The sequence below is a fragment of the Dendrobium catenatum genome, unplaced genomic scaffold (genome assembly GCF_001605985.2).
Source record: "Dendrobium catenatum unplaced genomic scaffold, ASM160598v2 fragScaff_scaffold_360, whole genome shotgun sequence".
Taxonomy (NCBI): Eukaryota; Viridiplantae; Streptophyta; class Magnoliopsida; order Asparagales; family Orchidaceae; genus Dendrobium; species Dendrobium catenatum.
The window spans coordinates 249,838-268,318 of NW_021318822.1; the positions used below are offsets into that span (position 1 = coordinate 249,838).

General features: G+C 34.3%; 1 protein-coding gene across 1 annotated transcript in view; it reads left to right on the plus strand.

Annotated features, from left to right (window-relative positions):
- The window catches only part of LOC110107566 (katanin p80 WD40 repeat-containing subunit B1 homolog), a 58,821-nt gene that overhangs the window by 3,379 nt on the left and 36,961 nt on the right, over positions 1-18,481 (plus strand). Inside the window, exons 6-10 of the mRNA XM_020837839.2 lie at positions 1,784-1,854; positions 16,131-16,205; positions 16,304-16,447; positions 16,549-16,726; positions 16,843-17,463. Of these exons, the coding sequence (XP_020693498.1) occupies positions 1,784-1,854; positions 16,131-16,205; positions 16,304-16,447; positions 16,549-16,726; positions 16,843-17,463 (1,089 nt within the window). The remainder of the gene's footprint in view (positions 1-1,783; positions 1,855-16,130; positions 16,206-16,303; positions 16,448-16,548; positions 16,727-16,842; positions 17,464-18,481) is intronic.

Consider the following 18,481-nt stretch of genomic DNA (forward strand, 5'->3'; position numbering starts at 1 on the left):
TTATAAAGTATTAGAAATGATATTCTTTTTATTAGATTTAAATGAGATTTTGACTTTTAATCGAATATAATGGAGAAAAGGAATTCATATAGCTGATCTCACATAATAGGATAAATGTTTGATGATGTGATTTATGTATGTTTTTATTTGTAGAATTCAAGTTGGATGGTTGAAGTGGAGAAATGCATCGGGCTTGTTGTGTGATAGAAAAATATCCCTCAAACTTAAAGAAAAGTTATATAAGATGGTGGTGAGACCTGCAATACTTTATGGTGTAGAATGTTGGCTATTAAAAGAGAAACATTAAATTAAGTGTATTGCAAAGATGAGGATGCTCAAGTGGATGAGTGGCTTTACACTTAGAGATAAAATGTGAAACGAGTATACTACATGAAAAGGTTAGAGTAGCTCCAATGATAGATAAGATTAGAGAGAGTCGTCTTAGATGGTTTGGTCACATAAAATGCCAGGCTTTTGATGACTCGATTAGGAGAGTAGATGTATTAGGCCTGGCCTATGTTAAGAAAGGTAGACATAGACCTTGAAAGACTTGGTTAGAAATGATATTTTTTTATTTGATCTAAATGAGAATTTGACTTTTAATTGGAAATAATGGAGAAAATGAATTCATATTGCTGACCCCACGTAGTGGGATAAAGGCTTGCTGATGTGTTGTATGTATTCTTTTATTATTTGAATTCAAGTTGGATGGTTGAGGCGGAGGAATGCATCAGGCTTGTTGTGTGATAGAAATTTACCCCTCAAAGTTAAGCAAAAATTCTATAAGATAGTGGTGAGACTTATAATGCTTTATGGTGCGGAATGTGTGCCATTAAAAGAGAAGCATAAAATTAAGTGTTGCAAAGATGAGGATGCTCAAGTGGATAAGTGGCTTTATACTTAGAGACAAAATGTGAAAGGAGTATAGTACTTGAAAAGGTTGGAGTAGCTCCAATTGAAGATAAGATTTGAATGAGTCATCTTAGATGATTCTGTCACATAAAACATCAACTTTTCGATGACTAGATTAAGAGAGTAGTTGTATTAGGTCTGCCCTATGCTAAGAAAAGTAGAGGCAGACCTAGAAATACATGACTAGAAAGTATTAGAAATGACATTTTTTATTAGATTTACATGAGAATTTGACTCTTAATAGGACACAATGGAGAATAACGAATTCATGTAGCCGACCCCACGTAGTGGGATGTGATGTATGTATGCTTCCAGGGGAAGAAAATAAGAGAGTTTCCTAGAACCTGATTTGTGTTCTGATGTTAGAGCAGTGACTTTGCAACGAGTTAAATGCATAGATAACAAATTCAAACTTTTTTTTTCATTTACTTTCAGCCTCTGTTTCCACCTTCCAAAATTCAAATTTATTTTTATAGTTTATCCGTTATGAATCATATTACTTGATATTAACATATATTCATGCCATATCTTGTACTCTTTGTAATTTATACTTTTTCTTTCATAAGGATGCTAATGGTAATGTCATCTTCATTACTAACGACTGACATGATATTTACTGTTCTTTTTGGCCATTCTTTTGTGTTGGCTAATTGTTTCTTGCTTCCCAAAGCCAGCCAACAAAATTTTTCCTGTTCATGCATATTTCATATGGATTCAGGATAGAGAAAAAGATGACAATCTTGTATTTAACTCATTTATTTTCATCATCAGTATCATCTAGCCAACTTGTTTTGTGCATGAATTCCCTTTAATTCATGTTCTTCTTGCAAGTGCTTTATTTTGTTACTTAAAGCATATTTACCATGCACAGGTTCATCTGATAAAACGGTTAAGTTCTGGGACCTAGAAACATTTGAGTCGATTGGTTCTGCTGGACCTGAGGTACAACATTTTGTTTCAGCGTTTATAATAATGATTCTCGAGTTTTCTTTACATTTTCACTTAGCCGCTTGTTTTATTGTTTTATTTTATACAACAGTGAATCATGCTTCATTTAACATAAGAATTGATTATCTAGCAATTTATGGTATGGGGTTTTAAGGTTGTGCGGTCATGCTCTTTGGAAGTCTGTTAGTTTTACGCTCTTCCCCTACCATGCATGTCTTGTGTTGTTATTTAATGTTATACAAAGGTGAATAGAAGAGGGTTTAGTTCCTAGAAAGGCAGATTGACATGTATCTTCTAGGGTTATCATAGTGTTTTCCCCTTTGCATGAACCAAGAAGAAAACTCGAGAATTGTGCCGGGATGCGGTCGGAGCTCCGGCGCAGACTCGCTCCTTCAAAGAAAAATAACAACACAAGATAAAATTTTTGATATTAAGATTGAAATCTTTTAGGGTAAAGGTGAAGAATGGGATCATTTTGGGTGGGTGGTTTTTTGGTGTGAGAATTTTTTCTTTGGTCTGGTTGGGGTGTAGGCATTATCATTGTGACCATTTGCTTTCTTTTTGGACTTGCTTTAAAAAACCACTTATATGATGCCAGATCATTCAAAATGAGTTGAGAAGCTTCAAAATTTAAAATTTCACTTTTCTTTTAATTAAACCTATTACCGTGTCTAGTTTCCAGATGAAGATTTGCAAAGGGATGCAAGCTTAACGTATTTTTGTGTTTGCTGAAGTAAAGACAAACTGAGAGAGGAAGGAATATACAAAGTTGAAGAAAGAATCATGGTAATCTTATAGTATGGTGTAGACTTAATCAAGGATGCATAAATATGATATTGTAGATAACCTCCACAAGTAGTCTTTCTTGGTGAACGTGTCTCCACTCCCTGAAAATCCTCCAAGGAAGGACACTCACAATCAAATATTTCTCACTTAAAGGTGCAAAAGCACAAAGAGAGTTTCAGCACTTAGCAAAATCTTCCATTTATTCAATGAGCTACATAAAACATCACATCAAAAGGGTGGCTGGTCAAGGGTTTGTGAAGGAGAATGGAGTACTTGTGGTTGGGAAATTGAAGAGTTGCATGTAGTTTCCAAGAAGGTACTTACAGCATCATTTATTTTTTATAATTTTTAGGGGAAGGTGGGGATCAAGTGCTATATGAGGAATAAACATAATAATGAAGGATTTGTAAAGCTGTAATATCTACAATGATGATGACAATGGTGACATTAAATCCCATTGACTTTAAAGGATTTGCCTCTAATGAATGAAGCTTTTAATATTTTTGAAGCAAATTTGACTCACGTTGTTGAAACTCTGTTAGTGTGAACTATCAATCATCCAATGGTGAAAGACTTTTCCAGTGAATAAGATGCTATTAGATTCCACCATCTATAGTATAAATGATATGGTTATCTAACATTTGATGGTTTAGAATGATGAGTTTGCTAGGTTTTTGGTGTGAAGATGTGTCTACCGAATTTACTTCTATGTTATTAGGCAAATTTTAGGTAGAAGTATCAATAATATCATTGGCGGTATTTATGTGTTACAAAGTTAAATCTATCAATTTGAACATTGGAGATATCCCAACATTTGTCAAAAGATCAAGCTCATAGGAAATATCATTTATTTTTCTAATAATTTAACATGGTCCTATCCTTCTAGTAGTAAGCTTTTTGGGGGCTCCAATAGAAAACGTCTCATGCGGCATTCTCATTAATGTTAATTATACCTTGTCAAATTCAAGATGCTTCCAATACAAATGAATACTAGATGTATATTATTAATAATTAATAATCGATTTCTATTATACTTTTGAAGAAGATCATGCATGCATGATTAAGTGTCTAACTTTAGATTTACAAGATTTATAATTATTCCTATTGAGAAAAGGGCTTATGTCAATTGACCTTTTAATGGAACTATTATAAGTAAATTTTATAAGCATGATAAGGTCTCTACTAATATGTGATCATTGACCAAACATTTGAGATTACCTAAGTTCCTTGTTACTACATTGACTTGACTATCAATTTGTTGGTGATAAGCAATTCTGGAGAGCAATTTGGTGCCCAACTTCTACAAAGAGTCTTCTAGAAGTAGCTTAGAAACATACACCCTGGTTGGAGATAATTTTTTATGCAACCTATGTAATCTCAATACTTTATGAAAGAAGATAGAAGAATGTGAGCCGCCCTCAGAGTTTTTAAAATCGAATCAGACTGTTCTGTTTGATCGTGATCTAGTTCAATTGTCCGTTCAGTCAAGTTGGAAAACTGTATTTGCATTGAACCAGTGCGAGCCAGTTTGAACCTCACAGTTCAACTAGTAAACTGTTAAATAAGTTCCAATTTTGTTGAAATGGCCGGTTCAATAAATATTATTTTTATTTAAATAACATTTTTGAATATTAAATTTTTATTTAATTAATTTTTTTACATTTTAAATATATTTTTAAAGGCATTTGCTTTTGTAAATAATTGTTTTATGCTAGGGCGTTCCCCGAAAGCAATGCGTTGTATGCCATTAATATAATGACAAGTGTGCAAGGGTCGCTACATCGGAGCCCGAGGGCAGTGTTAAATAAGCAAGGGTTCCCACATCATGGATGGATGTGGGCAAAGAAGTCTATGAAACTAAATTAGGATATGAACATGGAATATAAGTTTCTTTACAGACAAATTAAGGAATCAATAGATATTATGATTCATAGAAAAATAAATATTCTATATATTCATGAAATTAAATGTTAAATAAGCAAGGGTTCCCACATCATGGATGGATGTGGGCAAAGAAGTCTATGAAACTAAATTAGGATATGAACATGGAATAAAAGTTTCTTTACATACCAATTAAGGAATCAATAGATATTATGATTCATAGAAAAATAAATATTCTATACATTCATGAAATTAAATAGGTTGGAGAGAACACTAAGGAGATTGATAGCTAATGATTTAAACTATAGTATTCAGGTAAGAGTCATACTAGAATTGGTGTAGATATGGTTAGAGATATGAGTTTAGAAGATAATGTTGTAAAAATTAATAGAATTGGAGATAGAATTATAGTTTTAAAGGTTATTGTTAATAATACAATTATTAATATTATAAGTGCTTATGCTCCTCAAGTAAGTTTGGATATGGGCTCAAAATTAAAATTTTGGAATGACTTAGAAGAATTAATACAAAAGATACCTCTTGAAGAAAATATTTTTAGTGGAGGAGATTTAAATGTCACATCCAAAATGTCTTGTTGCTCCTTGACATGCAATTCTTCAGTGGAAAAAAATATGGAGTGAGAAATTAGGAATACAATGATGAGTGGTGTGAAATGGGTAATCATCTTGCACTTATCAGTTATTGCTAACTCTAGGGTCCTCTTTTGTCATTGACTTATGGATTTTACTAAAATTTAGTTACCTTTATACGTATGGGGCTTAAAATGAGGATATCCTACGAAGTGCATCAACAATTTTGTTCTTAACACTAGCTTTGTCTTTGAGGACGAAAGTGTGCTCTTGAAGTAATTGTACTCACTCGACGTATCATGAATTCACATTCTTTTGAGCATTCAAATATTTGAGAGTTTCATGGTACAGAGTGAGCATAAACTCTTTAGATAGAAGATAATGATGCTAAAATCGAAGTGTTTGCAATACTATATAAAATTCTTGTTCAGATGTCAATTAATATTGATATGCTTCATTAACATTCTCTTTAGAATAAGCAATTTGTTGTTCCTCCTACTTGAGGAATTCTCCAATGTTAACTCCCTAGGCACCACATGATACCTCAATAAACTAATTGAAATCGTAAAACTTCAAGGCAAGTGGGCTAGTTAAGTGCTCCTTAACTTTGGTAAAGGCTATCGTCGTAGTAAAGGTTCATCTAAATTTTTCTCTTTTGAAGCATTGGGTGATTGGAGCCATGATAGTGCAAAAGCCTTGGGTAAACGAAGCCAAATAATATAATTAATCCCTCATAAAGAGCATCTTTTGTTTAGAAGGTAGTCTTTTATTCATTTCCCACATATGAATTTGGTGATATCCACTTCTAAGGTTGTTTTCTAAAAAAATGTGTATTTTGACTATCACATCCAACATACATCAAGTTGAGGTACATGAAACTTATATTTGATAATATTTTTCTTGATGGCATAACTATTAACGCACATGCTGTGTGATTCATTCTTTTTTGAAGTTAGCAAGATGGGAATAGAATAAGCATGCAAACTCAAATGAAACTATTTAGTATATATTTATTGACCTTTCACTTGAGCTCTACATGTTTAATAGTGAGGCAAATTTGAATGACTAAATCCAAATACAATGTCTATGACATATTAGATTTCTCCTTGATGTTGGAGACTCACTAAAGTGTTCATTGAGACGAATCTCTTGAATTTAGACAAATGACATTCACCTCGGATGGGAGGGGAGGAGACTTGACAATAGGTTGACTCAACATGATCAAACTACTAATGCATAGATAGTGTTATGCTCGCTATTATGTTTATGCCTTAACAATTGATAATATGATGGAATTTCTTGTTTGTAGGAGGCCTCTTTTGGCTTAGTTAGATTAGACATAATATGTCTTACTTCAAATTTGTAGACATATGGATTGGAGCATCTAAAGTGCATGATATCCTGGTCATATAGCCATAGTTTTCCTAAAAGGGCTTGTATAAAGTGATGTCCATCGGTAGAACGTCAAACCATATGTAATTAACATAGGTTGCTAATTGAATTAGGACATGGGAATATTGGGAGATAAGAATTGATTTCTTATCCAAATGTCTTCCTTGTAAGGTCGAGGGTAAGGTTCTAAGGTGAGCGTCACCCTAACCAACGTGGAGGTAGCAACAATGCTCATGTAATTGTCATTGACTGATTTGCATAATTTGTTTCTTCTTTTGAAGTAGACGTGGAACATGGTGGTGTCTTAAGTTTGTTTATGTCAGCAAGGTAATTGGATAACACAATAACAACAACATCAAGTCTTTGTCCCACTACGTGGGGTCGACTACATGAATTCTTTTTCTCCATTTTGTCCTGTTAAAAGTCAATTTCTTATTTAAATCTAATAAAGAAAGATCATTTCTAATATTTTCTAACCAAGTCTTTTTAGGTCTATCTTTACCTTCTTAACATAAGTCAAATCTAATACCTCTACTTTCCTAATCGGGTCATAGGAAGGTTGCCGTTTTATGTGAACAAACCATTTAAGACGACTTTCTATAGTCTTATTTTCCACTGAAGCTACTTCTATCTTTTCACGTATATGCTCATTTCGTATCCTATCTCTAAGGGTACAGCCAATCATTCACCTAAGCATCTAATTTCTGCAACACTTAACTTAGTATTATGCTTCTCTTTTAATGGACAACATTCGACACCATAAAGCATTGCAGGTCTCACCACCATCTTATAGAATTTTCCCTTAAGTTTGAGGTGACTTTTCTATCACACAACAAGCCTGATGCATTCCTTCACTTCAACCATCCAACTTGAATTCTTCTGATAATATACCTATCTATTTCACCATCACTCTGAACAATAGATTCAAGATATCTAAAACGTGTACTTTTATCAATGACTTGATCGCCCAAAGTCACAATCCCATCATTAGGTCTATTACTATTAAAATCACACTCCATATATTCAGTTTTATATCTACTCAAGTGAAACCTTTAGACTCTAAGTTGACCTCCATAATTCAAGTTTATCTTCAACTCCCTCTCTTGTCTTATTAACAAGAATAATATCATTAGTAAAAAGCATACACCAAGATACATCTTCTATCAAATGTCTAGTGAGAACATCCATAACTAAAGCAAAACGGTATGGACTTAAGGCTGATCCTTGATGCAATCCAACCAAAATAAGAAAATACTTGGTCAAACCACCTTGTGTTTGAACACAAGTAATAGCTTATGCATACATATCTTTTGATGATTTGAATATAAGCGTTATTAACTCATTTCTTTTCAAGAACTTTCCATAGCACTTCTCTTGGAACTTTATCATATGCTTTTTCTAAATCAATAAATACATATTTAGATCATACTTATTCTCTCTATATTTCTCCATCAAATTTCTCAATAAATGTATGTCTTCCATAGTAGACCTAACTTGCATGAATCCAAATTGATTTTGAGAAACATTTGTATCACACCGTAACCTACACTCCATAACTCGCTCCCATTGTTTTAAAGTATGACACATTAACTTAATTCCTATATAATTCGCACAATCTTGTGCATCACCTTTATTCTTAAAAATAAGAATTAACCTATTCATTCTCCACTTATCTGACATTTTTTTAGTCTTCAAAATAATATTAAAAAATTTAGTAAGCCAAGAAATTCCTTCATCTCCTAAGCATTTCAACACCTCTATTGGAATATCATCAGGTCCAACAGCTTTTTCACACTTCATTTTCTTTAAAGCCTCTCTAACTTCGGTTTTACTAATATGCCGATAAAAACATAAATCTTTATTATCACTTAGGGTGTTAAGATCACTAAAATCAATCGTATTTTCATATATTTTTTTCAATCATATATTCACATTGTTCATTAAAAAGTTTAGCAAAATATCTCATCCATCTTTGTTGAATATCGTCTTCTATGAAAATTATTTTTTGATCTTCATCCTTAATACACTCCACTTGAACTAAATCTTTACTACTGCTATCTCTTTGTTTAATTAACTTATACATATATATTTCTCCATCCTTAGTATCTAATCTATTACATAGATCATTAAAAGCTAAGATCTTTGCATATCATATTGCTTTCTTATATTCCTTACATAACTCTTTATAACTTTTTCAATTATCAGAATTTTCACATGTAAACCAATTTTTATGTTAAAACTTCTTATTTTTTATCTTTTTTTGCACATTTGGATTCCTCCACCAACTATTTTTATTATTAGAAATTTTTCTCTTTGATACTCCAAGCATATCTTTTTGCAATATTCTTAATATCATTAGCCACTTTTTTTCTATATAATATTAACATTTTCATGCACAGACAAAATCTTAAGATTTAAAATTTTACTCTAAAAAAATGTTTATTTCTATTCTTTAAATGCCCTCATTTAATCCTAGCATACCGTTTTACTTTATTTTTTATTTTTTTCGCCTTTATCTTAAAATTTAAAATTAATAATCGATGTTAGGTACATAAATTTTCACTCGGAATAACTTTATAATCTTGCAATCTAAACGATATAATTTTCTTATAAGAAAATAATCAATTTGAGTTTTACTATATCCATATTTATAAGTGAAGAGATGCTAATCTCTTTTCTTAAATATGATATTAGCAATTAAAAAATTAGAAGCTAAAGATAAATCTAATATGATCTTACCACATTCATTTGTTATTCCAAACTCATGACCACCATGAATGCTTTTAAAATTATCTACCTCTCTACCAACATGTCTATTTAAATCTCCTCTAATAAAAATTCTTTCTTCGAGAGATATCTTTTGTATTAATTCTTCTAAGTCATTTAAAAAGTTTAATTTTGAATCAATATCCAAATATAAACCTAGAGGAGCATAAGCACTTATAATATTAACAATCTTAGCATCAACAATGATTTTTAAAACTATAATTTTATCTCAAACTCTTTTAATATTTATAACATTATCCTTCAAACTCTTATCTATAATCACACATATACCATTTCTAGTATGACTCCTATATGAATACCATAGTTTAAAATATAAGCTATCAATCTCCTTATCCTTCTCTCCAACCCATTTAGTTTCTTGAATTCACAGAATATTTATCTTCCTATGAATCATAATATATATTAATTTCATTAATTTTCCCATAAGGGAACGTATATTCCAAGTTCCTATCCTAATTTTAGTTTCCAGGACTAGCTTCTTTGCCTATATTTATCTTTGATGCGAGAATCCTTGCCTATTTAACACTGCACCCGGGTGCAGGTGCAACGACCATTGCACACTTGTCGTTGTATTTAGGCCATACTTCGTGTCGCTTCCAGAGAACACCCTAACATTAACATAATTTTTTAAAAGATTTGTTATGATTATTTGACAAGTTTTACTCTGACTGTCAACTATCTAACTCAACCCTCCACTTTTCTCATACATGACTTGGGACCTGACAACGACAGTGTTTGATACCTCATAGGTATCATTACTATTCTCAAAGGGTATAATGTACGTATTCTTCTTCATGATCATTGTGTTGATTAGGATATTGGAAGTTGATTTGGAGACTTTTTGTCACGACCCGGCCCGGATGCTCGATCTAACGAGGCGGGTACGAAAGGTCGGACGATAGTACATTTCCATAAATATAATAACTATTCATCATAAAAAACTTTTCTATAAACTGAAGAGCCACTAAACACAAAAATTTAATTTACCTGTTATCATTTGCACGGCGTCTTCTGTAAACATGTTCTTCTCTTTCTGCCATTTCTTTTCTTAAGAATTACTTGAAACATTTAAACTCGTGGTTTGAGTTTACTAAGTAAACTCAGTGGGTAATTATGTAAATTAATCAATATAATTAATTAATTAAGATATCATCTATCCTTTCTTAACCTTATTTCTTTCCTTTCATTAACTTATACTTCTTTGGATATTTTCATTTATACTATTTTGAAACAATTGTTATCTTTAATTTTTCATTTACATTTCCTTTTCCCATTTGATTTGCGCAGGAGCACTGTCTCAAAGTACCCAAAGGTACAACCTTTTCCATTTGATTTCCTTTTCCCATTTCCATAGAAACATCCTTTTCCTTTTTTGTGCATGAGTACGGCGTCCCCAGCCAGTACCATAAGGGGGTGACTTCTGTCATTTTTCAATACCCTTTTTCTTTATTTTATTTTCTTTTCTTTTCTCATTTTCATCCTTATAGTTACCATTGCATATAACATATATTACATATATCCTTATAATTATTTCCTTTCTTTTCTTTTCTCATAAGCTTATCATAGATGAATTCTTTCTTAAGACTATAAAATCATAAGGATTTGTTTTCAACATTTTATAATACAAGATTTTAATCAATTATTTAGAAAATTGAAATCATGAATAAAACATAAAATAATATAATTTACCCTCTTTAAACTTTTCAGGTCTTCGACGAAGGGTGTTACTTCGAATCTCTCTCCAAATCTCTATCATCAAGAAATAAAGTTTTCATGAATTTGCTTTATCAAATAAAACTCAAGAATAGTTTCATGATAGAAATTTCTTACAATGGGATTTTCCAAATCTCCCAAAAATCCTTCTTCCTCTTCCAAAATTCTCTCTCTTTGCTTCAATTCTCTTCCTCTACCTTTAAGAAACATATTGTTCACTTTAAACGAAGTAAACGAAGGGAATTTATACATAAATCCGGAAGAAAATTCTACAAACCTTTTTCCTTCTTTATCTCGATCGTTTCTCTCGTTCTTTGCAATTTCCCCCAAATCTTTGCTTCTATAACAATAAGAACGAAATGGAGTTGTTAAATCTCACCCTCCAACGCGTTCGTTTGCTAAAATTGGCGTAAGAAAACTCAGAAACCTACCTTCGCACGCTCGGTCGTCTGCCCGCTCCGCTCCGTTGCTTCTTTTCGCGAAACAGCGACCCACGCTGGTCGCGGCTTCTAAATATGGACTGGTGACCGGTTCGGTTGAACCGGTCCCCACAACCGGTCCGTTACACTTTTTTGCCAGGGTGAGTTTTGGCATAGTGGTTTGTTTTACATGTAAAGCATGTAATGCTAGAAGCTTGGGAGCTTGAGATTCCAATGACACCTTTTCTTTAGGATGACTGGATCCCTTGGGAGTAATTGACTATTGTACAATTAGGTTAGGCTACAAGCTAGTTCCAAGGGAGTTAGAGTCTTCTGTGGGATTTTCCAAATCTCCCAAAAATCATTCTTCCTCTTCCAAAATTCTCTCTCTTTGCTTCAATTCTCTTCCTCTACCTTTAAGAAACATATTGTTCACTTTAAACGAAGTAAACGAAGGGAATTTATACAAAAATCCGGAAGAAAATTCTACAAACTTTTTTCCTTCTTTATCTCGGTCGTTTCTCTCGTTCTTTGCAATTTCCCCCAAATCTTTGCTTCTATAACAATAAGAACGAAAAGGAGTTGTTAAATCTCACCCTCCAACGCATTCGTTTGCTAAAATCAAGGTTTAAAATTGCGTAATTAAGCCTCGAGGCAGTTTTCGTCCGTGAGGCGAGGCGTAACCCTCACGGACACAGAATTGCGTAAATGAAAAATTAAGGGTTTTAGCAGGAAAATACTAGCAATATTGTACCTTACAATAAAAACATCTAAATGATATATGAAAATAGTGGAAAATATACAAACATAGCTCTTTTCTCTGCCGCCAATGTCAACTTGTACACTATATTTCCAAGAAAGGTCCCTCCGCAATGATGAAGACCCCTTTTCCTTGCCTCTTACCATGATCCCTAATGAAAGAATCGAAAATCACACAAAAAAGTTCAAAAATTCTAAAACCATAGAATTTCTTTCACTTCAAAAATCTAACCAAAAAGTCAAAAAAAATACCTAAAATCGTTTGTGGACTTCTCCTACAAGGCGGCCGGACACTTCAACTTCGCCGGAAAGAGGCGGCGCCGGCGGGAGAGGCGGCGGGAAGGATGGCCGACCGTGCGGGACGCCTTCGGTTTCGCGAACAGAGAGCTGGAAGCGATTTTTTTCGGAAAAGAGGGAGACCGTGCGGGATGAAGGGAGGAAGAGGTTTCATTTTAAGTGGGTGGGGCCTATTCTGTGAGGTGTACGCCTCACCCAGAATTGCGCAATTGTGCCTCTGAGGCGCGCCTCAGTCCAGGTGAGGCGTACGCCTCAGCCAGGTGAAGAATTGCGTAAGCCTCGAGGCTTTTTTTGGTCAAATTGTGCAAAGGCGCGCCTCTAATTGCGCAATTTTAAACAGAGGCTAAAATTGGCGTAAGAAAACTCAAAAACCTACCTTCGCACGCTCGGTCGTCTGCCCGCTCCGCTGCTTCTTTTCGCGAAATAGCGACCCACGCTGGTCGCGGCTTCTAAATATGGACTGGTGACCGGTTCGGTTGAACCGATCACCAACCGGTCCGTTACACTTTTTTGCCAGGGTGAGTTTTGGCATAGTGGTTTGTTTTACATGTAAAGCATGTAATGCTAGAAGCTTGGGAGCTTGAGATTCCAATTACACCTTTTCTTTAGGATGACTGGATCCCTTGGGAGTAATTGACTATTGTACAACTAGGTTAGGCTACAAGTTAGTTCCAAGGGAGTTAGAGTCTTCTGTGAGATTGAACCTATAGGTACTACTTTTTTTTTAACCTACAGTTACTACTTAATCTATAGGATGATGCATAAAACATCTTCAATAATGTAGATCTCTTAAGTGAGCAACTCTAGAGTGGAACCTTGATATGGTTGTTCAAGGATTCCCTATCACATCATATCAAATCATGAGCTTGTTGAACTGAATTATGTAATTGTCAATGAACATGCATCCTTGATGCATTGTAGTCAATGCATTAAGGAATATTGCATATTAATATAAGTATTTATGTTCAAAGTTTCTTTCATCTTATCTTATGATCTAATGGATGAATGAATTGACCGGTGGTCATTCATTGAAAGTATCAACCCATGTCTTTAAGTCAATCCATGAGCACTTTTGGGTCCAGATGATTTTTAGAACGAGGGGGTTTCATCTTGACTTTTTGGGTGATGTTCTCATCAAATCTCACTCAGTATGTCATGAGGTGACTTAATGATGATCGAGATTGAAAGGAACACCATATTATCGTTGATATCATATGCATTTTGTAGTATGAAATGAGGCAAAAAGTCATCATAACGACCCATAATTATTCAACCCATTCAAGTGGATGACATGAAATGTCGTCAAGAACGGGGGTAAATATAATATTCATTAAAATGATTGACTTCATTTTCCTAGACCCTAGGAGTATTAAAATTGTACTTTATGAGAGAAGTGAAGTGATGTGTTGGCCTTACTCATTACTTGCCTATGTAGTGCTAGCTCATAGTAGAGTGTGCGTATCTTATCCTTTACCGCAATGCATCATAGTGTTGCATGCTTGGCTATGGCTCAAAATGAAATCCTAATTTATATTGTATAGTTTGGTTCAACATTCATTGCACTAGGGACAAACACTTCTCATCACTATTTTTACTATTCATTGAGCCAGTACATATTAATTTTACCGTCATTCGCTTTGGAGCTTTACATTTTTATAGTTCTCTCATGCTATCTTTGCTCATTATTTTTCGTACATGCCTTTTGTTTGTTCTTGCTGTTGGTGCTAATTGCTTCTTGCTCGTATGCTCTTGATAGACTAATTGCTTCTTGCTCATATGCTCTTGATGTCTATCTTAAAACTCTCTTTCACTTTATGCTTCCTAGCTGATCATTTAATCTCACAAGTATTCTAAATTTTTTATGAATTCATTCATTATTTAAGTGTCTATATATTTGATTTTTTTGCTTTCAAATAGTTGAAAATTACTATTATTGTATGAATCATTATTTTGACAAAAAATATTACTTAATTTTCCTAATTAAATAAATATTGTTTGCACATAATATACACCTATATGATGTACAAGTCATGAATACTTTAATTTGTAATGCGTAGCGCTTTGTGCATTTAAGAAAAAAGAATGCTTTGTGCTTTGGAAACATTGCTTGAGCTGTATTTGGTTTGAGTCGAGTCCAAGGATGTTTGTTCTCAAGAGCATTCATGTGGTTACCCAATTCGTGTCAGAAGGTCATTTCCTCTAGCTGTTCTTATAAGAAAACAATAATGTCATCAAACCCACAATCCATATTACGATGTTGATATGGATGATCCATAGGTTGTTATAAGGAGAAAGTAGACCTATGGTTGGACTCAGGACAGCGACAATAACTCATCAATACGAGTGTAAGCTTGATAAACTTAGTCATTTGCAGTTAGGCTAACACAAGCAAAAGGTTTTGGTTACTCAACTAGTATCTAGGAATTGTAATCTTAGCAAGTTTTTTGCAGGTTTATGCTTTTAAAATGATATGGAAATGAAATGACATTTTAATTGAAATAAGATAGATAAGTAATGAATATAATCAAGTGATAATAAGTAGAAAAATACTTGATTTTGATACGTAAACACTGGTAAATTCTAAGGCCAACAAGCAACCTAAGTAGGAATTTATAATGCAGGAAATACTACTGCAGAAAATAAAATTACGTCAAACTAAATATTTTTATGGCAATAAAAGCAAGGATGAATTTGCTTTGGTACTAAATATGTTGTAGGGCGAGTGGAGAAGCTTTGTAATGAAGGTTTAAGATATAAGTCATTTTCATTCTTTTAATTGAATCTTTTACTTGTTGAAGATTTGCAAAAAGATGCAATCTTAATGAAAGTTATATTTTGTGAAATAGAGGATGTAAAATTGAGAGAGGAAATAACACATAAAGTTGATGAAAGAGCAATGCTATTTGTAGACTAGCTTTATGGTTGTACTTAACTAAAGTCGAATGTGTAACAATGATTTTGAAGGTAACCTTCATGAGCAATCTTTAGCTACGAACATGTCTCTCTTCCTTGCAAGTCTATGTCTAAGTGAATAGACTCACACTCCAAGTCAATTAAAGGTCAAAGAGCACAATGTGAATTTTAAAATTTAGCAAAATCTTTCATTCATTTAGCAATCTATGTAAGCCATCATATGGAGTATTTTATCATAATAGAGAGGATATATAGGGTGGCCGGTCAAGGGTTTGGGGAAGGAGAATAAAGTAATTGTGGTGGGGGAATTGAAGTGTTTCATGTTGATTCCAAGAAAACCATTGGTTTTTAATGTTTTCCTGAGGAGGGGACTGCAAGCCTTATTGGGGGGGGGAGAGAGAGTATAAAGTTCGTGTCATACATTAAGTTCTCACTATACAAATGTCACTCAGAAATAAAATGAATGATAAAAACTCTTAATTGCATGAAATTAATACTCTAATGACCATGATGGTGATGATGGCGGTAGTACGTTGCATAACTAGTTAGCGATGCAATACTTTTACAGCAACTCACATTGTTGATGTCCAACAACTGAGCAGATGGCGTCCAGTAGGAACCTTGAGTACAAATATCTTGTCGCCCCCGCCCCTTTGTTATTTTCAGTTTTATGATGACTCACTTTGTAATGGCTGAGTTTATATACAGTTAACATTTTTAGCTCCAATTCCAGACATCTGGCATCCGTTCTATGACTTTCAATCCTGATGGAAGAACTTTGCTTTGTGGACTACATGAAAGCTTGAAGGTGAGCTGCCATTACATTTTCCATCAGTTTACCTTGTTATATATAAAGATTATCAATGTTTGTTCACTTGCAAGATGATTATCAAACTTATTATCTAGGTTTTTTCATGGGAACCGTTAAGATGCCATGATTCGGTGGACGTGGGATGGTCTAAATTATTAGACATGAATGTTCATGAGGGGAAACTTCTTGGATGCTCATATAATCAAAGTTGTGTCGGAGTATGGGTTGTAGACATCTCGGTATGTTGATATTTTCCTTCTTTTTCTTTTCTATTTTTGGGTCTTGGCTTGTTTATGGCAACTTGGTGATTGGATGTGATAGCTGGTCTCTTTTTTGACAGCGCCTTGAGCCATACACCGTTGCTAGCATTGTTAAATCAAATAGTCATTCTGAATCCAAATCTTCTTCAAGCAGTGCTTCACCATTTCATACTGATAACAGCATGAAGGCCAGTGTTGGGAGGCTATCAATTTCTCAAAATTCTGATGGTTTAGCTAAGGAAACAAAACCTATTGCATGTAATTTTTCTTTCTTCTATCTCCTTTTGTTGGAAAATTCTCTTTATATTTTTAATTTTTTTCTAGCTAGCTAGCTTTCATTTGGCTTTACTACCTTCCTTTTCTCTCTACTGAAGCTACTGGAAATGCCCCTGGCACTCCTCAAAAACCTTTCGTAAATGCTGGTACTAAAATGGTGGCTGTAAATTCATCTAACACGACCGCTACACCAAGTGGTATAAGCCTTAAAAGAAGTTTTCCTAAGGGTAATGGCACGGCTGGTTTGCAGACAATCAACAAACCTGATGTGGTCCCTGTCATTGTCCCCAGAACCAGTGCCAAGTTAGAACAAGTCACTGAATCTAGAAAAGAAATTGTTGCTGAAAGAAAAGAACCTGTTATTGAATCTAGAAAAGAAATGGTTTCTGAAAGAAAAGAATCAGTTACTGAAGCTAGAAAAGAAGTTCCAACTGAAAGAACGTTAACTTACAACATTCAGTCAAAGTCAACTGATTCTCGTAGACATCCATCTTCCAGAGATAGTTCTGACAGAGTAAACGTTCCTATTCATTCTGGATTCATGGGCAGTAAAAATGGTGATGATATTGCAGACCAAGGTTTGTTGAATGCTGCTCATGCTGTAAATCAGCCATCAACTAACAGTGAAAGAAGAGTGGATGTTGTTAGGCATACTGGAAATGCAAAGTTGAGAGATAATCTCTCTGTGGAGCCTAGCACAAGCTATCAGCATGAGCCTTGTATGTTTAGATTTCTCTGAAGCTTTTTATGATTATATAATACTTTATTTCATGCTGTTCTTGGCTATCGTCTTCACTTTTAAGTAAACTTTGATTGCATGTTCGATTATATTGTCCCCTTTGTGAAATTTTGCAGTCTAATTTATCCTCAATTGCTTCATTTAACATCTGCAAAAAAAGTAGAGAGAATTGATAAGGAGAATGAATTTCAAGAAAAAAAATCTGAAAATTTGTTTTGGTAATAGTTTAGAAATGCTTATGCCTTTATGATTGGTATTAGGTGGTATTCTTCGTCATGATTTAAGCATCGATTACCATTTTAACACAAACTTAAATATTTCAATTCCACATTTTGTGTTACTTATTGATGGCATATAGCATGCTTAGTATTGGATTTCAGTCAAAGGGCTTGTTTGGATACATGTAGGATTTAATTCAAGTAGGATTTCGTGAATCATGTAAATAGGGATTTACTAAATCTTGTGGGTATTAAATCCTAAAACTTGTTTAACATTGTAGAGGCTAAATTATGTTAAATTTTGATGTACTGTTTGAATACTTTGTTGACTTAAAAAAAATGAAAATGAATAGATACAAAAACAGTTCACTGTAGAGGGCCCCACACCGGGCAGTTAGCGTCGAAATGAAGCATCGCTTCGCATAAGAACTGCCATCGGACAATCCAAAGCAATAAAAAGGAAGAGACACGAAGAAAATGACTTACACTCGCTCGTTCGCTCCGACTTCCGCTCCAAACTTGCTGTTCGACTTTGCTTCTCCGGCCCTGACGCCTCCGCACGCAACGACCCCGTCTCCGCCTCCCACGCCCGACCCGCTTCCGACGTTGTTGGTCCCATCGCCGTTCGACTTCGCCCCTTCAACTCCCTGTGGCCGTCCAACTTTGTTCCTTCGCCTGAGCCAGAGAGAGCACACGGTCGCTTCTTCGGCTCTCTCTTTGCTATTCGACTTTGCTTCTCCGACGTCGAACCCGCCTGCCGATGCCGAACCCGCCGTGCGT